The 23,563-nt window shown below is 52.4% G+C and overlaps 1 protein-coding gene and 1 pseudogene across 1 annotated transcript; both read right to left on the bottom strand.

Annotated features, from left to right (window-relative positions):
* Nucleotides 1-2,497: 2,497 nt before the first annotated feature.
* Nucleotides 2,498-4,345, bottom strand: LOC147601514 (fibrinogen-like protein 1-like protein pseudogene; annotated as a pseudogene).
* Nucleotides 4,346-21,029: 16,684 nt separating this feature from the next.
* Nucleotides 21,030-23,008, bottom strand: LOC147601513 (ubiquitin carboxyl-terminal hydrolase 42-like). Its single transcript, XM_086744428.1, has 6 exons — nucleotides 22,867-23,008; nucleotides 22,310-22,420; nucleotides 22,132-22,234; nucleotides 21,916-21,983; nucleotides 21,684-21,754; nucleotides 21,030-21,116 (listed from the first exon to the last, which is right to left on the bottom strand). Exons 1-6 carry the CDS (start codon nucleotides 23,006-23,008, stop codon nucleotides 21,030-21,032), a joined length of 582 nt encoding a protein of 193 aa, XP_086600554.1.
* Nucleotides 23,009-23,563: the final 555 nt, after the last annotated feature.

The raw sequence follows: 23,563 nt of genomic DNA, 5'->3' as shown, positions 1-23,563 counted from the left end.
AGCACTGAGGGTAGGAGGCAGGCATCAGCCCAGTTCAGCCCTATCAGCCATGACCTGGAGCCAACCACCCTGCCGTGTTAACCTTGTGAATGCTGGCCCAGGCCGTGGAAGGTAACTGGTAGAGTGGACAGGGAAGAAAGGGACAACAGCACTGCAAAGCCACACAGCACTGCATGACAGGGACATCTGGGGCAGGTTTAAAAGCTGAGGCAGCCTGACATGGCCGGGATCCCAGAATTTTAAGAGGCCTGGATCAGCTTGGGTCTGTAGAGGCTTGCTCCAGTGTGGTGATATCTGTATGTGCTGCATAGCTCAAACTGGGAAGCCTTTCTTAACAAGCAGCACCCTCATACATTCATCTCCCCATGCATCAGGGCTGCAGGCCCACAGAGGCCTCCAGGGCAGTTAGGGCTGCCGGCGCAACCCTGCTATAGCTCTGCAGGGTGCCCTGGGACCTCAGCTGTAGATCTTGGCCTGAGAGTCCCAAGTTGTTCAGGATTCACAGCCACAAGCCTTCCTCAAGCTCATGTTTTCTTACAAAAAAAAAAAAAGAGGAGAGGAACCGTGGCTTCTTTTGAATCCTAAGTTGAAACTTGCCTCCATTGCAAAGGAGATCCATAGCCACATTCCCCCTGTGCAGCAGAGTACTATGGGACTGACTGACCCACATCTCTCACACCCTCATGGAGCCCACCACCCTCTCCACACCTCAATCCGTGGTTTCTTCCCTTTCCCCAACCACCCAGTAATGGACAGGGGCAAACTATGGGCAAGGATTTTGCAAAACGCTGGGCTTTGCTGGCCCTGTTGGCTAATCGTAATCTTCCAGCCGCAGTTCAGTGCCCAGTGGCTGAAACAAGCCATTGGAAGCAATATTGCATCCAGAGACCTAAGAATTAAACCACAGACAGAATTAAGTACAACAGCTGTGCTCAGCTGTAACAAACAACCGTACTGAAGGGAGAAAAGCTCACGGTACAGGCTAGTGCTGTGGAACATTGAAATATTTCAGGAAAAAAAAAAAAAAGTAAAAGCAGCACAGAACCGCTGCATGCTATGCTTCCACACTGGAAGGGAGGGATGCCATCCAGAGGGACCTTGACAGGCTGCAGAGGTGGGCCCGTGCCAACCTCATGAAGTTCAACCAGGCCAAGTGCAAGGTCCTGCACCTGGGTCATGGCAATCCCAGGCACAAATACAGGCTGAGCAGAGAATGGATTGAGAGCAGCCCTGAGGAGAAGGACTTGGGAGTGCTGGTGGACGAGAAGCTCAACATGAGCAGTCAATGTGCTCTTGTGGCCCAGAAGGCCAACCGCATCCTGGGCTGCATCAAGAGAAGCATGGCCAGCAGGTCTAGGGAGGTGATTCTCCCCCTCTACTCTGCCCTGGTGAGACCCTACCTGGAGTACTGTGTCCAGTTCTGGAGCCCCCAACACAAGAAGGACGTGGACCAGTTGGAGAAGGTCCAGAGGAGGGCCACAAAGATGATAAAAGGGCTGGAGCACCTCTCTTATGAGGACAGGCTGAGAGAGTTGGGGCTGGTCAGCCTGGAGAAGAGGAGGCTCCGGGGAGACCTGATAGCGGTCTTCCAGCACCTCAAGGGGGCCTACAAGAAAGACAGGGAAAGGCTGTTTAGTAGGGCCTGTTGCGATAGGACAAGGAGAAATGGTTTTAAAACAGAGGGGGGTAGATTTAGATTAGATATTAGGAAAAAATTTTTTACAATGAGGGTTATAGAACACTGGAACAGGTTTCCCAGAGAGGTGGTGGAGGCTCCATCCCTGGAAAAGTTCAAGGCCAGGTTGGAGCAACCTGATCTAGTTGTGGATGTCCCTGTTCCTTGCAGGGGGGTTGGACTAGATGACCTTTGAAGGTCCCTTCCAACCCTAACCATTCTATGATTCTATGATTCTATGCCAGCTCTGCACCAGCTCAGCCAGGGAGCAGAATCAGCTGGCTGAGCAAACCATCTTGAAACCAGAAGCCACCATGTCAGCCCTGTGAGAGGTGAGCTCTGCACATGCCAGGGAGATGGGGCATCCTTTAAGCAGGCGTGTCTCCTTGCCTAGGAGAGGATCTGCATCATACACCTACTTTCCCCTAGATCCACCACCTCAACCTCAACTGCTCCCGCGCGTGTGTGCAGTGTCACGACGGCTGGTAGACATGAGGCAGCAAAGTTTGGCTCCAGGGTTTATTGCAGATGATTTCTCCCACCATGGGTAGCAGAGCTGTGGGGCGTATGGGGCCCGGGGAGGGAGCAGGGCCTGAGCAAAGCAGGGACACACCAATCGCACAGGGAAGGAACTTGCACTGTCTCCCCTCCCCAGGACAGGAGCGGGAGCGCCCACCCCAAACCAGTGCCTGTGTCCCAGTGCCAGGCACCACCGCAGCACTGAGTGAAGTCACCCGCGTTCTGGGGGCTCTGGGCGATCGCTCCTGAGCCCCAGAGCTGCTGTCGTTCAGCTGGTGACGGTGCGGGAGCCGCAGGCAGTGCAGGACATGCAGCAGGGCTGGCACAGGGCTGTTGGCAGGCACGGGAACAGGGCACTGAGCTGGGGACGGCAGCACTCCCACAAACTGCCAGGAGGCTGGGCACTGTGGCACGGTCAGCACACATCTGTGGGTTTGACCAGGATGAGGGAGGACGTGCAGTTGCCATTATCACAGAATCCTGGCCAAACGATGTGTTTTTTGGCATTGAGCAGGACATTCTGGCACCGGTCATACCACCAGCCCCCGTAGCTGTTGGCGCAGTTCCCGCTGTACTGGTCCTGGTCCCTGTCGGTCGTGCTGAACTTCATGTTGTCATGTATGCCCCCCTTCTTGGGGTGATAGCTGGTCAGATAGTCATCCCCATCACCAGAAAACCTGCCCAGCCTCAGCGGGTACCCGCTATCCTCGCTCTCCACCCTGAAGATGTCGTACTCGGCGTAATGGGTGACGTTGGCCTTGTTCCGCACGATGAAGCGGATTTTGTAGGTGCCCTGCTGCGTCAGCAGGTGCAGATACTCGGTGCCCAGCCAGTGATCGCCCTGCACATTCCCGAAGCCATACTTGTATGTAGTCCAGGATTGCTTCCACGTGATCTCAGTGTCATGAGAGTTCCTCTGGACAACAGTCCAGCCCTTGCCTTCGGTGTCCATGTCGCACCACACCACGCGGGGGGGTGACCTTGCTGGCTGGATGACATACACCCCGCTGGGGCTGGTCTTCTGCCCCTGCCCTTGTGGGAGGGGGAGAGAATGAGAAGGGTGGAAGTGAGGAAACTCATGGGTTGAGATGAAAACAGTTTAATAATTAAAAGGAAACAAACCACCACCACCACTTGTGAGGAAAAGAGTAAAAAAATAACAAATAGAGAACAATAAACCCCCAGAAAGACAAGTGATAAAACTGAAAACAATTGCAAATTATCAATTAAAACAACTGAGATGGGAGTGAGGTGCAGGGAAGCAGGTGGGAGGTGTCAGGTGGTGGGGGGCAGGCATCACCCCAGGGTCTGCAGGCAGAGGGGGTTATGGGGGTCAGGGTGGAATATAGGGAGGCAGAACAGGGGTGGAGGGGGGAGTGAGGGCATGAGACAGGAGGGCAGGGGTTGTTGGGGGGGGGGGGGGGGGCGGAGAAATACCAAAAAACCTCAAAGAGCTAAGGGGAGGGACCAAGGGAGCCAGACAGAGAGAGAATGATACAGACAAAAGTGGGCTATGGCACAGAAAGGGAAGAAATTAAAACAAAGGGACAGGGACCTGGAATAACTTAATCTAATGTAAGAAAGAAAAGGTGTATGTAGGATACAGGGCAGAGAGAGAGGAACTGAAAAATCAGGGACATGGACCTGGACATAGAGAGATGGGGGGTGGGAACTGTGAAAGGCTAAAAGGCAGATGAGGAGAAATTTTGAAAATTGTGATAGGAAGACAGACCGATAAATGGAAAAAAAATGGGCAGCAGAGAGAAAAATAAAGCAAAGAGGTAGCAGGAGAGAGGGAGAGGTATAGGGAAGTAAAAAAAACCTACAGCAGTGAGAGAAAGAGAGGGAGAGGCAGGGAGGGATGAGGATGCAGAAGAGGGATGAAACAACGCTGCTGGTCCAGGACCCATTGCTTCTCCTGCTCTCAGATCTGCTGCGAGAATTTGACGGTTTGGATGAGTTTTTCTCTCTCTCTCTCTCACCCCACCCTCCCTTCCTCCTCTGTACCTCTGGTCACTTCACTGTCATCCACTTAAGAGAACAGACTGGCGTCTTACACTCTTACAGTAGGAGGCTTTGAGGACACACAGCCTCACGCGCACACACGTGCCTGTCCTGCGCTTTCGGTTGCATACAGACCCTGCGGTGCATGTTGCCAGTCTGGCCTGCCGCCGGCTACGAAGAGGAATTCTTCCTCACCTGGAGAGGGAGGCTCCCTCTGGGCTGCAGCAGGAGGCAGATACCAGTCAGACGGCATTTGTTTTTTTCTTCCTTACCTTTCACCAGCCTCTCCAGCTTCCCGCTGCAGCAGCTCCTGTCCACAGCCAGTAAGTCCTCCCATGGCTCGCACTGGCCCCTCCACAGCCACCCGGGGCAGGGCAGCACCAGCCCCTCCAGCAGCACCCACCCCTTTACAGGGAGGGGCCGCCTCCATCACCCTCACTGCCCGCACCTGGGGCTCCTCCAGCCCCAGCCCACAGCTGGAGCCCGGCAGGAACTGGGGGCCATCGCCTGACCCCCACACTGCATCACCTCCTCCCATGGGCTCTTCACAGCCCCTGGCCCCGGGCACAGGGAGCAGAAACGCAGCCGGAAAGTCAAAGGACACGGCGAGTGTTTATTCAGCCCCAGAAGTGAGGTGCAGCCAACGCTCCCCCAGCCCCTGGAATGCCTCGGCAGCCGTTTCCAGAGCTATGTTCGTCTCGCATGGTCGGTTGACTGGCTCCTGTTGGGCTGGGCTGCTAGGCAGAGGTGGAGGCTGCCAAAAATGAGGAGCAGGGCACAGGACATCAGAAGAAAGGAGAAAAGTGGCAGCCAGCTGGACAGGGGGGCATTGTGAGAATGCATGAGGCAAGGAACGGGATGGCAAGAGAAAGACACAGACAAGAAGAAGGACAGATGCACAGTGAGAAAAAAAAGGCAGCAGGACAGAGACAGATAAAGAAGCAGCAAGGACAGAGGAGAAGAGGCAGAAAGAGCGAGTGGGAGCAGGACAGAAAAAAAATAAGAATAGGAAGCAAGATGGAGATGAACTAAAACCAGGGATGGGCAGCACAACAGGAGAGGAACTGAAAAACAACAGTGGCAAGGAGCAGGACAGAGGGATGCTGTAAGAAACAATGGCACGGGCAGCAGGACAGAGAGAGAATTTAAAAGGAAGAGAGAGCACGAGAGAAACAGAGTGAGGGGTGAGGAGAGGACAGACAAAAGGATACAGCAACAGTGGGAAAGAGGATCAGGGAGCAGGACACTGGGACAGAATGAGAGAAAGAGGGGCAGCAAGCAGGACAGAGCAGTAGAGAGGGACAGAGAGACAAAGAGGGAGACAAGGACAGAGGGAGATAAATAATGACTGGGGAGGGGAGAGAAAGACACGGGCAAGGAGCAGCAGAGAAGAATGGAGGGAGAGAGGGATGGCGAGCAGGACAGAGGGTTATAAAGATAGAAATAAGACGAGGGAGGAGGACTAAGAAGCAGAGACAGAAAGGTACAGGGAAAAGGACATTGAGATTAAGGAAGAAATAAGGTTAGGGAGCAGTACAAAAGGACAGAAAAAGGAGAGGAAGAAGGAAGAATAAAGATGGGGACAGGGAATGTGGCATATGGAGAGAAAAAGTAGGACAGAGAACAGGGGAGAGGGACTGCGTGATAACAGAGAGAGATGCAGATTGGGACAAAGAGACGGAGAATGCAGAAAACAGAAATGGGCAGAGGGACATGCTTCAGACAACCTGTCACTCCTAATGTCACTTCCATGGACCCAGAAATGGGACATGGCACAAGACAGAGGAATGGGGGAAGTGAAAAAAAAGAAAATAAAGGCACAGGAAACTTTTTTAAAAGATAGAAAAGAGAGAAAGGAGAGAGCAGAATAGTGATGGGGAATGGGATACAGATGGGGAGCAGACAGAGTAAGAGAAGATGAGAGACAGGACACTGGACAGAAAGTGAGAGGGAAAAGGGATGGAAAGCAGGATATAAGAATGGAAGAAAATTGGGAAAAAAAACGACAGTACTTATTACACAGTGTGGCTAATTAAAATGTAAACAGTCTATCATCTTGAACAGAACTGCTTACCAGAGTGGCTTAGCCTGTGTCTCATCTAAGCTACCGTCTTTCTTGACAGGGTACACAGGACTATAAAACCCACGATAAAACACGCTTACAGGACTAAGCTAAATGGATTATGTGCACAAGATTTGATATTACTTAGTCTTAATCCTATCTGTACAGTCAACACTTTTATGTCTGAATTTCATTGCTACAAATTCCACATTTATCCATGCTCCTCCATTAAAACAAGGGGAAAACAAAAAAAAGCATTATGTCAGTGATCTCAGTGTTATAGGGCTGTTTGAAGATGCTGTGAACATAATGAGAGACTTCTCTTTTGCAGGTTCTTTGGAAATCCTACATTGACTTTGAAATTGAGCAAAAGGAGTATGAGAAAACAAGAAACCTTTACCGCAGATTACTCCAGCGGACGCAGCATGTTAAGGTGTGTATGGGTACCCAGAACACAGAATTGATCTTGAACCTGGTCCAGGGTGGACAGAAAGCCGTGACTGCCTTGGTTGTGTGGCTTTTTCAAATCGACAGTGAACCACGTTTAGTACTGCGCCTGTGCCGTGAAAGGGGGAAAGACATTTCTACATTGTGTATAAGAGGTTTATCTTTTATGCAAGTATTATTACATGGTCCTCTTCCTGCTGTGCTTCTTGGGTATTGTACGCTACTTTCATTGGTCATGAACAAGAGAAAGAGTTTTTATTATTACTGACCTCAGGTATTTTTGGTTTGAAGGAAAAACAAGAAAACATCATACACGAGGTAATCCCATTTTAATAGTCTCTCACGGTCCAATATTTGAGAGGAAAAAGAATGGGCAAAGTGCAGCAGTATGCAGACATTACCAACAGAAGTGGCATTAGTACGCTTCTCGGTATTGCTTTCTGGTATTCCATGGTGAAAAACATCAACCCAAAGATTTCTTATCCATAAGTTCTTGGGGGCTAGGGGGAGAAGGAACCTGATGCTCTTAGTGAGTTGCCTGAGAATCACAGCTTACAGCTACTCAATGTCTTCTGGTCTCACGGGATGAGGCAGAGGTATAATCGATTTCTTCTCCGTATCTCTGGAAAGAGCTTTTCTCATATCTGTGGCAAAAGAAAAAAAAAAAAAAGCTATTGTAATAAGACAGTCATTGTGCAAAGCCATATTTTCTCTTACAATAAGACCATTTTTAATCAAGAAGATTTCATAGAATATCTCAGGTTGGAAGGGACCCATAAAGAACATCGAGTCCAACTGCCTGCTCCTTGCAGGACTACCTAAAACTAAACCATATGACTAAGAACATTGTCCAGACACTCCTTCAACTCTAACGGGCGTGGTGTCGTGACCACTTCCCTGGGAACCCCGTTCCAGTGACTGACCACTCTCTCAGTCTTTTCCTAATGTCCAATGTGAATTTCCCCCGATGCAGCTTTATTCCATTTCCTGGTGTCCTATTGCTGGTCACCAGAGAGATGGAGATCAGCCCTTCCCTCCCCGCTGCCCGCCTTGAGGGAGTTGTAGGCTGCAGTGAGGTCACCCCTCAGCCTTCTCTTCTCCAAGTTGAACAAAGCAAGTGACCTCAGCTGCTCCCTGTAAGTCTTGCCCTCGAGATCTTTTACAATCTTGGTCGCCTTCCTCTGGACGCACTCTGATAGTCTGATGACCTTAATGTTCAGTGGCTACATTATCAATTGGAATATAACACTGCATGAAACTCAACCAAATGGAAAGGAAATGCTAGGCTAAAGGGACAAAAATGTGACTTAAGGTGTCTGCAGCAACAGTAGATGTCTGTCCGCAGCCCCTGCGTATCAAATGAACAGTGCAAGAACAGAAAAGATACACAGCATGGTCGTGTAACTCTGAGGGGAGAATACTTTAAGGAAAGATCTAGAAAGAGGAAGCAGCTGGTACTTCAGTTTTATTGACAGAATTAACGTTAATATACTTAAATTTCCATGTTCCTTCGCTTTTAAGCTGAAAAGGCCAACCAATTCTCTGCCACTGTTGACCACTGACACTTTTAAATTTGTAGTCAGACATTTGAGTAAAACAAACTTTCAAGTCGCTGCTATGGGAAGAAACGAGGAAAGCACTGTAATTCCTTCCCCAAGTAACATCAGCAAAAAGCCCAGCCACTGGGTGTGGGCCCCTCAGAAAGAAAAATTAGATTAAAAACTGCATTTTAATTTTCATCTTACCTACAGGATAAGTGTCTTTGTACTTACTAACTTATTCTTGTTTTGTAGTTTATTTTGCCACAGATGCTACAAAATGTGTAAATTGCGAGGTTAAGTTTTGCAACTGATGTAATCTTCAGTATGAAAAGCTATCTAAAGGAGTATGCAAAATCCCCTTCATCAACAACTATCTGAACTTGCTTCACATAAAAAAAAAAAAGGAAAAAGAAAAAAAAAATCATACAAGCAAGCCCAGGAAACCTTGACATGAGACTCTTTCCATTCAGCTTGAGGCAGAACAAGTACTTACCATAAGCATCTTCATCTGGCTCTCCACTGCTAGCAGGGTAGTACTCTAATACCGTACGGTACACGCTGTAGCCTAGTTGCTTATACATTTTTACTGCAACCTGATTTGATACTCTCACAAAAAGATCCACGAAAAATCCACCCTTTCTTTGAAAAAAATGAAAAACAAGAAAGCACAGTAAGGAATAGTACATTAACGTATTTCTGAATAATAGCCCCTAACTCGTGATCAGACCAAGACAGGTCTGATCACGTGGTGCGCTAATCAAACATCTTTCACGCTGCAATAACAACAGGCGCACTCCTTTACCGAGGAACAAATCCTGTATAGGCACAAATCCCATTTTATTTTTGTCACACGACCATTCTTCTACACTAGCCAGTAGGTTCAGAATTACGAACAGGAAGAACAGGACAAGCTAAACACCCACATAAGCCTCATATCTGTAAGAAATTATTTAAAAAAAAAAATCTCAATTTTAGCATAAGAATTTTTTTATATGTACATATATATATACACATATATATATTGCCAGGCTCATCCGGAGGGCTTTAAACTGGTGTTGCTGGGGAAGAGGGAGCACAGTCCAGCCCACTGCTGTCAGCATGGCGCCAGTGCCAGCACCGAGGGTCCAGAAGCTGAGGAAGGATCACAGAAAAGTGCAAATAAACCTAAACTGTGATCCAATAGCAGCCCTGTCACTCCAGCCAGCAAGTCGGCTTTGTCGGGGGCCCAGCTGAAGTGTCTCTATACCAATGCACGCAGCATGGGGAATAAACAGGAAGAGCTGGAGATGCTTGCACACGAGCAGGGCTACGACCTCATTGGCATCACGGAGACGTGGTGGGATGACACATACGACTGGAGCGTCAACATGGAGGGGTATAGGCTTTTTAGAAAGGACAGGAAGGGGAGACGAGGAGGGGGTGTCGCTCTCTACGTCAGCAACCGGCTGGAGTGTGTGGAGCTCCGCCTGGGGATGGAGGAGGAGCTGACAGAGAGCTTATGGGTCAAGATTAGAGGATGGGGACGGACAGGGGACGTCACGGTAGGGGTCTGTTCCAGGCCGCCTGGCCAGGAGGATAGAGCGGACGAAGTGCTCTATAGGCAGATAGGAGCAGCCTCACGGTCACAGGCCCTGGTTCTCATGGGGGACTTCAACCACCCTGACATCTGTTGGAGAGACAACACGGCAGGGCACAGGCAGTCCAGGAGGTTCCTGGAATGCGTGGATGACAACTTCCTCCTGCAGGCGATAGAGGAGCCGACAAGGAGGGGTGCCATGCTCGAACTTGTACTCACCAACAGGGAGGGGCTGGTGGGGGATGTTAAAGTAAAGGACAGCCTTGGCTGCAGCCACCATGACATGGTGGAGTTCAAGATCCACGGGGCAGCAAGGAAAATACACGGCAAGCTCTCTGCCCTAGACTTCAGGAAGGCGGACTTCGGCCTCTTCAGGGACCTGATGGGCCAAGTGCCATGGGAGGCGGCCCTGGAGGGAAGAGGGGCCCAGGAAAGTTGGTCCATATTCAAGGAGCACCTCCTCCAAGCTCAGCAGAGGTGCATCCCGATGAAAAACAAGTCGGGCAAAAAGGCCAGGAGGCCGGTGTGGATGAGCAAGGAGCTCCTGGACCAACTGAAAGTAAAAAAGGAAGCCTATAGAGGGTGGAAGCGGGGACAGGTAGCCTGGGAGGACTACAAAGAGGCTGCGCGAGTGGCCAGGGATAAGGTAAGGAAGGCCAATGCCCTGGCAGAACTGAATCTGGCCAGGGGTATAAAATGTAACAGGAAGAGCTTTTATAGGTACGTAGGGGACAAAAGAAAGTCCAGGGTAAATGTAGGCCCCCTCCAGAAGGGAACTGGTGTCCTGGTTACCCAGGACATGGAGAAGGCTGAGGTTCTCAATGTCTTTTTTGCCTCAGTCTTCACCAACAAGAGTTCCTGTCCCACCGCCCAAGCTGTAGAAGGTGCAAGCAGGGACTGCGAGGATGAAGAACCGCCCATTGTACTCGAAGAGCAGGTTCGGGATCATCTGAGGAACCTAAAGGTGCACAAGTCCATGGGTCCTGATGAGATCCATCCGCGGGTCCTGAGGGAACTGGCGGATGAAGTTGCCAAGCCACTGGCCATCATATTTGAGAAGTCGTGGCGGTCTGGTGAGGTCCCCGATGACTGGAAGAGAGGGAACATAACCCCAATTTTTAAAAAGGGGAATAAGGAAGACCCAGGTAACTACAGGCCAGTCAGCCTCACCTCTGTGCCTGGCAAGGTCATGGAGCAGATTCTCCTGGAAACCATGCTAAGGCACATGGAGAGCCAGGAGGTGGTTGGTGACAGCCAACATGGCTTCACCAAGGGCAGATCGTGCCTGACCAATTTGGTGGCCTTCTATGACGGGGTGACGGCATCGGTGGACAAGGGACGAGCAACTGACATCATCTACCTGGACTTGTGCAAAGCTTATGACACTGTCCCGCACGACATCCTTCTCTCTAAACTAGAGAGACATGGGTCTGATGGACGGACCACTCGGTGGGTAAGGAGTTGGCTGGATGGCCACACTCAGAGAGTGGTGGTCAACGGCTCAATGTCCATGTGGAGACCGGTCACGACTGGCGTCCCTCAGGGGTCTGTGCTGGGCCCGGCCCTGTTCAACATCTTTGTCAGCGACATGGACAGTGGGATAGAGTGCACCCTCAGCAAGTTTGCCGACAACACCAAGTTGTGTGGTGCTGTCGACACGCTGGAAGGGAGGGATGCCACCCAGAGGGACCTTGACAGGCTGGAGAGGTGGGCCCGTGCCAACCTCATGAAGTTCAACCAGGCCAAGTGCAAGGTCCTGCACCTGGGTCACGGCAATCCCAGGCACAAATACAGGCTGGGTGGGGAATGGATTGAGAGCAGCCCTGAGGAGAAGGACTTGGGAGTGCTGGTGGATGAGAAGCTTAACATGAGCAGGCAATGCGCCCTTGCGGCCCAGAAGGCCAACCGCATCCTGGGCTGCATCAAGAGAAGTGTGGCCAGCAGGTCTAGGGAGGTGATTCTCCCCCTCTACTCTGCCCTGGTGAGACCCTACCTGGAGTACTGTGTCCAGTTCTGGAGCCCCCAACATAAGAAGGACATGGACCAGTTGGAGAAGGTCGGAAGGAGGGCCACGAAGATGATAAAAGAGCTGGAGCACCTCTCTTATGAGGACAGGCTGAGAGAGTTGGGGCTGTTCAGCCTGCAGAAGAGGAGGCTCCGGGGAGACCTGATCGCGGTCTTCCAGTACCTCAAGGGGGCCTACAAGAAAGATGGGGAAAGGCTGTTTAGTAGGGCCTGTTGCGATAGGACAAGGGGTAATGGTTTTAAAATAGAGGGGGGTAGATTTAGATTAGAAATTAGGAAAAAATTTTTTACGATGCGAGTTATAGAACACTGGAACAGGTTGCCCAGAAAGGTGGTGGAGGCCCCATCTCTGGAAGCGTTCAAGGCCAGGCTGGATGAGGCTCTGAGCAACCTGATCTGGTTGGGGATGTCCCTGCTCCTTGCAGGGGGGTTGGACTAGATGACCTTTGAAGGTCCCTTCCAACCCTAACCATTCTATGATTCTATAAAATCCACATTTTAGATTGCATCGGCTTAAGGAGCACCTCCTTCAAAGTGCATAGGTGGGGCAGTGGAATCAGCCACAAAATTCAGTTGCCTAACAGGAGACAGTCCTTCTCCTCACAAGGCAGATTTTTCAGAAAATCATACTATTTTCTGATTTTACCAACTACAGTGCTGTTGCCCTATTAGCATGAGGTGGGGACATTTCCCTGTGGGTTCATTTGACGCTAAATTAAAGTTTGTGCGGGTACACGTAACCACACACGAGATGAAAACTAAGCTCAGATTCTCTCTGCCGTACAAAATTGCTCCAAGCTTGTGCCTGAGGGAATTGCACAAAGCCCACGATTACTGAACACCTATGTTGGAGACCCTGTGGGAAACAGTGCTGATGCTTAGTGAAGCTCTTTTCCTGCCAAGAAAAGGATCTTTTATATAGTATCTCTATTGGAATTCAGGCTACTTCCGACTCATCCTAGCAAGGCAGCTTTCAGAGAAACCCTGAGATTTTAAACCACCAAGCAACATTCATAATTCTTGTTCTCCAGCTATGGGGAATTTCAGCAAATCAGAACACTACTCAACGCAAAATTCTGGGTCTGTTTCATGCAAATCAAATATCTATGCCACAGACATGCATCTGTAGAAAGATCACTTTAAAAGACAAATGTAAAGATAAGCATAGTACTCACTTTTCTGAAATTTCTTCCAGTAGTTCCATCAATTTAGCAGCCAAACCCAGCCGTCGAAATTCTGGTGCAACAGAGAGAGCAGTAACGTGTCTGTGCCATTCTTCCCTAGCCACAGAGCCTTCCGCTTTACCCATGACTGTGAACATACAGAGCATCAGCGCGGTAGCGCCTCTGGAATGATGCACCACCCACAGCTGTACATCTTTACAAAAGAACCAAACAGCGTAGAAACAAACATTGCAATGACAGTGGTAAAGGCTCAGAGAGGGATCTCTATGTTATTGCTCCGATTCAGCAACCATTAAAAATGTCATTTTGCTCAAGTATTACAGTGGTCTCTTGACCAGTGTAAAAAAAAAACAAACAAAACAAAACAAAACTTTTTTTGCAAATTCATTGTTTGAGGAATGACTTCCAAATCCGAGTTTTGAGCAAGTCTCATGAGTCTTTCCCTGAGCTGAATTCAAGACCTGACTAAAGTAACGGAGGAACGGAGGGCTAGAGGCCCAAAGCTAATTCACCATCCCGACAACTACTGGAGACTTTTGGTGACCAAGAGAGAACAGAGCTTGGGACATTTTGCCAAGCTGGCAGCAGAAAGCTAAGGCTTGCAAACACAGTATGTTTAAGGGAGGGGGAAAAAAAAAAGAAAATAAAAAAAGAGGGACATTGTTCTGGGGGGCTTCTTTACAGTTCCTCTCCTTTCTACACAGAGCCAAACCAGTGTTAGTTCACTCGAGTATTCCATACTTCCACACGGGACTCCCATAAACATCCCAGTCACTGCTAATAAGCAACTGATGTGGTGGGTACAGAGAAACCTTCTGCACAGCAAATGCTGGAAGGAATAAACAGACCACCAGCTCTATTTGGAATAATTTCTGAGAAACACAAGTATTCCACGGCAAAGAAGCAACTGACATCCAGACCCAGAGCTCTCCCTCGCAGGCCCATGCAAAACCCCAGCCCAGCATCTGTACTCCCTGATGGCTGACAGCGCGCGAGCCCAGCGCGGGGTGCAGGGGCCCAGTTCCAGGATGGCAGAAAGGCGCACACGCGTTCACCTGCACGACCCTGGGCGGAGGTTACCGCAGTCCCTGCTGCGCTGGGCACGTCAAACCAGAAACTGCTGCTGCGAGGCCTGTGGACACCCTCAGACACGTATGAAGCGGGAAGATGCTACACAAGGCTCCTCTTCCCCGCCAGCTATTTGGAAAACGCGAAGAGCACGAAAAGCTCCCGCGCTATCCCCCCCCAAACACGCAACGCCGCGGGACGGCCGCGCCGGCCAGCCCGGCGCCGCACCGCACCGCACTCACTGTAACCCATCAGCTCCCCGCCGGGCGCCTCGGCGACGATGAAATACTCGGGCCAGTGGGCCAGGTACTGCAGGTAGAAGGGTGTCCCGTACTGCGGCGCTCGGTTAAGGAGCAAGCTGTCGCCGCGGCCCCGCGCCCCCTCCCCGGCGGCAGCGGGAAGGATACGGTCTCCGTCAGCGGGTCCAGGTTGCTGCGGGGGGGCGGAGAGCGACGCTCACCACGGGCCCGGGACCCGCCCGCCGGCCGAGGGCCGCCCCGAGCTCCCCCGGGAGAGGGGTGGAGAGGGGAGGGGGCGGCGGCGGGAAGGGGGAGCCGCCAGCGCGTTCCCCGGGGCCGGGCGGGAGCGGGGAGAGGAGAGGAGAGGCGGGCGGGCGGCGCTCACATGTTGAAGCGGAAGAGGTCGTCGCAGGTGAAGGCGCGGAGCGTCGTCATGCTGCCGCCGCTTCTCCCGCCGGCCCCGCCGCCCCGGAAGCGCTCCGCCGCACACGGCCCTTTCCGCCACGGACGGGCGGCAGCGGAAGCGGCGGGGCCGGGCTGCGCTCGGACGGCGGTTCCGGGGGACACCCCAAGCAGGGCCCGGGGGCCAGGCCCGGGACAGCCGCAGCCCCGAGGGGCTGCCAGCTGGGTTCCCTGGGCGTTATCGTCCCTTCGGAACCGGGCGGTCTCGCAGTACCGGAAAGCGGCCTCCTCTGCTCGAGCAGCCCCAGCGGGCCGCCCCTTTCCCCCGCGCCGCGCCTTATCTCTGCCCTCCCGGCAAGAGCTGGGAGAGCAGCACCGCAACTTTTTTACTGTTGTAGTCGGGCTAATCTACCGGCCCCTTTACACACAGCAGGCATTCCGTTTTCTGCAGTTACGGAAACGGCCTCCCCCACTCCAGTAACGAATCCTCACCCGGTTCGTGATGCTGCAACGCCAGCAGAAAAGGAGGAGCCACCGAGTGTAAGGCGGGCCTGGAAGGCTGAGACCCCAGGGAAGAATGACAGCCTTTGAGATGAAAAATAAAAACAACATGAAGAGTTAGATTTGATTAGCTGCTGCAGGTGGCATGCTATCATTCTGCAGGATGTACTTTTTGTCCTAATGTAGTGTTACCTGTTCTGTTTAACTTCTTTTATTTGTAAGATTTAGGGATTTACTAGCCCCAGCTTTATTTCCTTTAGTGTTTCCAGCTACTTCTCTATCTAAAGAAGAGGGAGTAATAAATAGAGACCACCACCTATAATCTTTTTCTTGCTTTTCAGTATTTAATAAGGTCAAACACCGTTCATTGGAGAAGATGGAATAGCTTATTTTTTACAAGTCATAACTGCTTCCAAATTTTTTGTATCATCTGTTTCCTGGCATTATGAGAAGTGAGAAGTGTGGGGTGGGAAAAAAAGAAAAAAAAGTACCACACAGAAAACCAGGTGGCACAGAGTCTCAAACCTGTGCCATTGCCCGGTATTGGGGAGATGGGGAAAGCCACTGAAGGCTCGACACCCCGGGTCCATCTGCATTTAACTGCTGGCCACCACCGTGCCTCTTTCCCGCTTGGCGGGCTCCAGCTTAGGGCCGGAGGAAAAGGAAGGCAAGGCACCGTCCCCCCTCTTGCCCGTGCCGCCGCCAGGCTTCTCCTGGGCCGGGGGAAGCTGCGGCAGGCTCCATGTTCCCCGGCCGTCCCGTCTGCCCGCGGCTGCTGGCCACGGGGTCCGGCGGGCAGCTTAAGGCCAGAAAATGAGCGGAAAAACAAAAGGACCGGTTTCCAGCTGACACCCACCGCCGGCGCTACGCAGTCCCATTGCCGAGCCCTCAGGGCCAACTGGCAAAGCCGGGGCAGGCCAGATGCCACGGGCTGCCCGGGCTTGTCTCACGCCAGCAAAAAAGACAGCGAGGTGACGCCGCCTCGCCCGCACCGTCATTGGGCTCTTAGAGGGGAAGCTGCAGGCGGGCTCCACATGCCGCCGGGGCCATCTGCGTTTGGTCTCGATCTGCCCTGCTTCGCGGGCTTCCAGCTTAAGGCCAGAGTGACAGGGAAAAAAAAAAAAAAGCGGGCGAGGTGCCGCCACCACCGCCCGTCCCCGTGAAGGGGACCTTGCCGGGGAGCCCGGGGGAAGCCACAGCAGGCCTTGCCCCCCCGGACTTTTCAGCGTTCGAGTGCCGATCAAGCGCTGCTGGCCACCGGTCTTCGCCCTGCCCCGTGGGGAAACACATGCCCCAGGGAAACTGGGGACGAGGTGCCACCACCTTGGCCCATGCTATGCAGTCCCTTCACCGAGCCCTCCAGACCCCGGCAAGCCGGGAGACCCTGCACCCCGCTGGCCGCCCACGTGGGGTTTACACGGGGGAAAACGGAGAACCAGCAGGCAGCAGTGCCGCCGCCTCGCCCGCTCCACATCATCAGGCTCTTGGGGGCTGGGGGAGCTGTGGACACGCTCCGCACGCCTCCTCGGCCGTCTGCCGCTGCCCCAGCCTTCCAGCGCTAGAGTGCCGGCTACTACAGCCACCGTGCTTCGCCCCTTCACTGCCTCAGCCACCTCGGTCTCGCACACCGTCTAACAGCCCTTGGTTGACACTGCCCTCCGGACGAGTCACCGCTCACCCTATAATACAGACAGATGCGTCCCCACCTCCGGGGAGCTCCGGGAGGCCCTTCTGTGCCCACCGGGGAGGCGCAACAGCGACGCCGACTTTTACCATGACGTAACTGGAGCGATGGCTGCAATGGGAAATGACTCCTGTGAGTAACAGCCTCACCCGCATGCTTGGACTTTGTGAATCCCCTGATCTTCCTGCTGGTGAGGGGAGGCCCGGGCTCTCACTGGCAGCCTGGCAACAGCTGTGCCATTGGCCACAGCAGAGCCAATCAGCAGAGCCAGAGGGTGGCCTGTCAGTTACAGCCGGCCTGGGGCCCGAGGGGCAGAGGCCCAAGCAGGCTGAGGAGAAGGCAAGGTGAGCTGGGCCAGAGGCAGCTGAGGAGGCTCTGATCAGCAGCCCAAAACAGTTACCCCCAGTGTAGCACCGGTTCAGGGCACCCCTGGTACGAGCAGCACAGACCCTTTCCCCACCGTTCCTGGCTGCTGGGTGCAGCTGAGCCACAGGCCGGGCAGGGGCCAACAGTCTCCTGCCTTGGTTGCCACTTGGCTTGAGAAACAAGCCAGAACTTTGTTGACACCACCTCAAGGGAGGTGAGGAAAAAAAACCAAACAAAACGACGTAGTAGAAAGGCGAACAGCTGTTCCCGGATACAACATCCTGCTCAAGAACTACCTTCCTAGCTCCCCTCTCTGAGATAACAACCCTCCTAGCTCCCCTCTCCAAGGTCGCGTTCCCACGGCTGTGTGCAGCTTGTAATTGCCCAGAGTGGCCCTACTCGGACCACCACTGAAATGCTTCACACAACGGACCGCAGCTCCTCCAGGAGCCTCCTGCGGCCTGGGCTCCTCTCCACGGGCTGCAGCTTCCTGCTGGAGCTGTCGATGGCCGCCTGAGGGGGGGCAGCATTGGTGGCTGGATCCTCTTCTAGGCATCCCTTTCACAGAATCGCCAGCCTTGCATCCTCCATGGCTCAGAGCAGAATTTCTGCACGCTGATGAGACCCAGTACCGATCCCTGGCTGACACCACCAGTTACTGGCCTCACGCTACGCTTGGTGCCGCTGAGCAGCACCCTCTGGGCCTGGACGTTTATCCGGTGTCAAGTCCCCCTCCCTGTCGGCTCATCCAGCCCATTTCCCTGAGGTTGACTTGAATTCCATATTTAGAATGAAGAGACTGCAAGATGGGCACAGGCAAGCACACTGCTTTCCAGATCCCAAGACATAAATCTCCCACACTGGGTATTTCCAGCAACTGCCACAAAAGCTACAGGGAAGAAAACACCTCAGAAATTACATACGCAATGCCAACAAGTGGTTTTAATTCTGGCTTTTGCTTTTCTACCTGTTGGTACCAAACGAGTGTTATTTTTGCAAGTTGATCCCAAAAGTGGAACATGGATAGTCCGTAGTGTCCACAAAGTGGCTGTGGAGATCACAGCCCTGCCGCGGGGATCTGCTGTACTCTCTCTTGCCTCAGCTGAGTTTGCTCCTGAGCAGCCCTGGGGTCAGGACCCGACTTGGAGCTGGCGTTGAAGGGCTCTGGAGCTGCATCCTCCCTTGAGGTTCAGGGACAATGGGGAGGACTTGTTGTGCAGCTCCTCCTCCTCCTGGCTGACGGCTGGTAGTCCGTGTGCTCCACGAACCGGCTGCGGAGATCATAGCCCCGCTGCAGGGATCTGCTCCACCTTCTCTGCTTCAGCTGAGTGCTCTCCTTGGCAGCCCTGGGTGCAGGAGCCCACTTCGAGCTGGCTTTGGAGGGTCCTGGTGCTATATCATCCCCTGGGGCCTGGGCACAGTGTGGAGGACTTGTTCTCCACTTCCTCTTCCTCCTGCTCACTAACGGGTTGTAGTCTCTGCACTCCACACACCGGCTGTGGAGATCATAGCCCCACTGCAGGGATGTGCCCCACTGACTCTGCATTGGCAGGGTTTGCTCCCAAGCAACACCGTCCATGGGGGCCAACCGGAAGCTGCCGTTGGACAGTCCTGGAGCTGTGTCATGCCTGCGAGCACGGAGATGGCTAGGAGGACTATTTCTCCTCCTCCCTGCTGAATGCTCGTAGTCCATGCTGACCAGCAACCTGCTGTAGAGATCCCTGCCCCATTGCGGTGATCTGCTCCAGGCCCTCTCCCTGGCCCTGTTCCTCTGGCAGCAAGAAGAAGGGCTCAAAGCATGCTCCTCTTTCTTGCCGTCTTCTTGCACAGCGTGCAGCACACGGTCCCATGGCTGGCAATGGACCAGGAGGCCATGTTGAGCCTGTGTGGCCAGGTGGGGGCATGGCCAGCCTGCAGATGCCTCCTGTGCAGCTGCCCAGCTTAGCTGGCTGGTGCTGGCTGTTGTGGAGGAGCTGCTGTCCTCTGGAGAGTCCTCCATGCCCACCGCCATGTCCTGCAAAGAGAGCAGTGAAAACATCCTGCTTTTTCCTCCTGAGAGGACCAGAACAGTGGGTGTGAGGGGACAGCTAAGGGCCTCCCAAAAGCTCTCCTGGAGGGCTGCAAAGGCAGAAGGGCCAAAGGCGCACAAACGGGATGGATCTAGGCGGGATGCTTTGAGAGGGAGCAGCGTTGCAACTGGGAAGAAAGTTGCAGTGTTGGAGGGCAACGAGAGCAATGCCAAGGACCCAGAAAGAAACTCAGTGTCCATCTGGTGCCCAGACCCACCTCCCTCAGACGTACCTTAGTCCTACCAGGCAGAGCCTGGGGTCCCACAGGTCCCGCCTGCTTGCTGCCGGCTGCCCATTGGCTGAGGAAGGAACGGGCATGTGATGGGGCCGGTGAGGGAGAAGCCCTTTCTTCAATTTTCAAATCAGAGCACCTGCAGGGAAACAATTTATCTGCATTTAGGGCCTTTCTTACAGTCTCCTCCGGGGTTCAGTCATTTTCTTGGGGTGGTTTCTATGACAAAGAGAAGACATAAGCAAGACTACAAATAAAAATTTGATTGAGGTCTTCCCACCAGGTCCGCCCCTGTCAGAGCAAGACCTCGGCACTGAGCAATGCAGGTAGTCTTTGTCTCCTATGACAGAAACACTCAGGAAGATGAGGTGAAGAAGAAGAGCAACACCACGAAAAGGAAACGTATTGTGAGCACAGTTTGACGCTTGTCATTACCTGACGTAGAACAGTAAATAGGCTTGCTGCCTGAGAACTGTGTTGATGTTGTGAAGAACCACATTCTCATCGTCCATCTTGTACCACAGCCCATTGCTGGCCTGCAAAGAAGGCATTGGTATCTGCAGGTGGCTTCCCCACAAAACCCCAGGCAGAAAAACTATAGAACCAAGAGTACGTCAAAACAAATCCAATCCAGCTGGTAAGGAGACCTTCTCCCCCAAAACCTGGGCTGCCGGTAACACTAGCATGAGAGTTTGTCTTCCCCAGGACACATTTTTCCCTTGCTAGGAAGGAAGTCGCTCTTTACCTTTGTGTAGCAGAAATAGTGTCCTACATGGCAGCTGCCACCGCTATGCACCAGGACAGCATACAAGGAGTAGAGGAGTGGTTCTCCAGCTGTCTGAGATGTGTACGGCCGAAGATCCAAGTACTCGGGATACTCCACAAACTATGGAGGGACAAAGAGGGCTCACAAATGATCCTGAAATACCAGATGAAATAGCCTTCCAAGACCAGGGGCCAGAGGGGTATAAATGCATCTTTGGGGCTCATGAACACGAGAGCTTCTGAAAGAGCCTGCTGCTTTGAGAGATCTCCTGCTCCAGGAAAAGAAGGTTGCACTCCAATTGCGTACACACCTTGCTGATCTTCCTGCCGGTGAAAGCTTCAAACCTCTTCAGACACACCGTGAGAATCTTGGGCACGCGATGGATTGTAAACCTCCTGGAGGCGGCAACCATCTTGTCACACCTTGAAACCAAGCACAGAGCCAGCTGCTGAAATGCACCCTTTCTCCGCCCCAGAAGGCCAGACAAGCTCTCACATCTTCTCACACATCCTTACGTGATTTTAAGGCTATTCAGTACCATAAGGCCATACTAAAAACCGTCCGTGTCTCATTCTCGTGCATCTAACCAATGTGAAAAGATAACTTATGCTCGATGACATGGAGCACCTTCTCGTAGGCTCTAGTATTACTATGTCGTTAGTAATCATCTTACTGGCTACATTTAAAGCAGTTTTCACCATCCAGCTGCTCGGGTTTCACAAAGTCCTCCAGAGCTGCGATGAGAGACGAGGCTGCCTGGAGGAGTGAGAAAGGAGAGCCTTGAGCTGCGGTAGGTGTTTGCGCCCTCGCCCAAACACTTACTAGGAGCAGACAAGGAGAGCCAGGTAGCTGATGCTGAGGAGACCCACTGTCAACCCACAAGCAGCGTCCAGCAGGTGGCAGAAGGAGGATATGGTGATGCACATTTTCCTCCATTCCCAGGGATTCCCAGGGCTATCAAGAGCTACCTCTCTGAGGCACCGCACGGTTCGGCTACCGATGGTGTGCAGGGTCATCAATAATGAAGACAACACAACCCATCAGCCTGGGAGTCAGACTGGGTGTTGAGGGAGGGCAAAGGGAACAAGGATGAGAGTGTGTCAAGGGTGCAGCGAGGACAATGCGTGCTTGTCCAGCTTAAAGCCAGCACCTCCAGGGAGACCACTGCCATGGCCGCACCAGAAGGACACCGTCCATTCCGCTTCCCCCCCACCAGCAAGCTCTCTTGTGTTTGCAGTATACGTTTTTTAAGACAACTGCCTTGATTCTGGAAAGCTACAGGGGCCTTGGAACGTCTTGAATCACAGTTACAAACCCTCTTACTTCTATAGCCAAAGGCATATCCAGGAAGGCCTCGTACGAGTTGGAAACCGCTTTGCAGCTCAAGCACGCGACTGGAAGGCAAAACAAAACGCTCAGCGATAGAGGAGGTCGACTGACCGTGTTGGTAGGCACTCTTCATACCTGCTATGCCAGTCACATGATCAGCTGTTTGTCACAGGCAGACAGAAGGGCACAGACAATTGCAAGGAGAGCAATAGCTGTGGGAAAGTACCTCTGGATCTCAGAAAGCCCCCAAATATTTGATGAATGATGGTAGTTGATTGAGAAGAGATGTCCAAGCTGGGAACAAATGGAAAGGCAGACAGTTATCTCCTCCAAGAGTTTTGCTTTGTCTGAAAGCACTGGGTGTAAGCTTTTCCTTGATGGGAGGACATCAAGGAGTCCAAAGGGCTCATGAACACTGAAAAGGTAACTTGCTTCTGCTTACTTGCTGCTTCCAGTCAGACAATCTCTCTGCATGGCATTGACAGTACAGTGTAAGAACTCGTGGGCGTCTTCCTGTACTCCAAACCTGAAGTGTTCTCCTATTCCTAAGAAAGAAGAAGTTAGTAGTTCTGTCCTACAAGAAGGGAAGAAAACATGTCAAAGCACCTGAAATTACTTACTTGTGAGAACACTGACGAGTGCCAAAGGCCTGATGGCACTGTCTGAGGAATGCAAGACGTTGGTAACGTGCTGTTCCATTCTGCACATCACGCAGAAGCCTTGCTGGTGACCTGAACAGGGAGGGCGGAAGTAAGCTTCTCAGGTTAGCAAAATGTCCATAGCGATGGGAAACCTAACGGAGATCATGAAGTTACAAGAAGAGTCTCCGCCCCTCTCCTCCCAGGGTGCCAATGTCCCAACAAGCCCGGGACATTTTCGTGCGTAGAAAACGTTCTGCAGAGGGATGCTAAACTGACAGAAGTTTTCTGTGCAATAAGCAAGGAGAGTATAACTTGCAGGGATAGGGACCAAGACCCAGGGCTAGGAAGAGGTGGCTCTCTGAAGATGAACACACCTAGATACGACAAGTGGCTTCTAGGCTTGAGTGTCCAAAGAACACCAAGTTGGGCGATGGCCAGAGAAGGGGCTGCTTTTCTCCTCCATCAGCTTCCAGATTGTGGGACTCCTTGGGAAGTGCCCAACAGATTTACAAGGAGATGTTCATAAAAGCACTCACACAACCGGCTGTGCTCCCGAGAGAGCAGGTAGTTGGCCAGAGGGGGTGTGTACGTCAGGCACTGCAGGACGGAGTTCAGGAAGCATGTATTGCCCAGGTTCTTGAGTCCTGCTCCAGCTCTCTGTCTTTGCTGCCAGCCCATGCAAATCTTCTCCGGAGGAAAGAGGATTCTTTGTGGAGGAGCCATTCCCTCCACAACAACTGCAGGGAAATGACATTTGAAAAGAGATGAGACGATATTGTTGCACGAAAGCATATGGTCAAAGTCGAGTTCTGTACAGGAGCACGCAGGACAACCAGCTAGAACCTCCAACCCAGAAGCATGGTTGCTCTCAGGAAATGCCCCAGAATTCACGCTAGGCTGGTCAGCACATCAGCATTCAGGGATCGGGCACCAGCTACGTCTGTTGCCTTTGGGGACTCACAAAGTCCAAGCCTGCGGGTGAGGCTGTTACTCACAGGAGTCGTTTCCCATTGCAGCCATCGCTCCTCTCAGGAACAGAGGGGAAAGCTCTGGAGGACAAAGGACATGCTGCAGAAAGAGAAGATCAGTGCCAGTCCCGTCACCTGGTTGCAAAGAAATGATTGCACCTCAGGAAAATGATTTAAAACAGCAACCCACAGAACAGCAACCACCATCAAAAGTGTTTCAGTGGTACTTGGAACTGCAGCAGAGCTACAGGCTGACAGCCCTACT

The sequence above is a fragment of the Chlamydotis macqueenii genome, chromosome 3 (genome assembly GCF_036417535.1).
Source record: "Chlamydotis macqueenii isolate bChlMac1 chromosome 3, bChlMac1.mat, whole genome shotgun sequence".
Classification (NCBI taxonomy): domain Eukaryota; kingdom Metazoa; phylum Chordata; class Aves; order Otidiformes; family Otididae; genus Chlamydotis; species Chlamydotis macqueenii.
The sequence above is the reverse complement of the archived record's forward strand: the minus strand, read 5'-3'. Positions and strand labels throughout refer to the sequence as shown.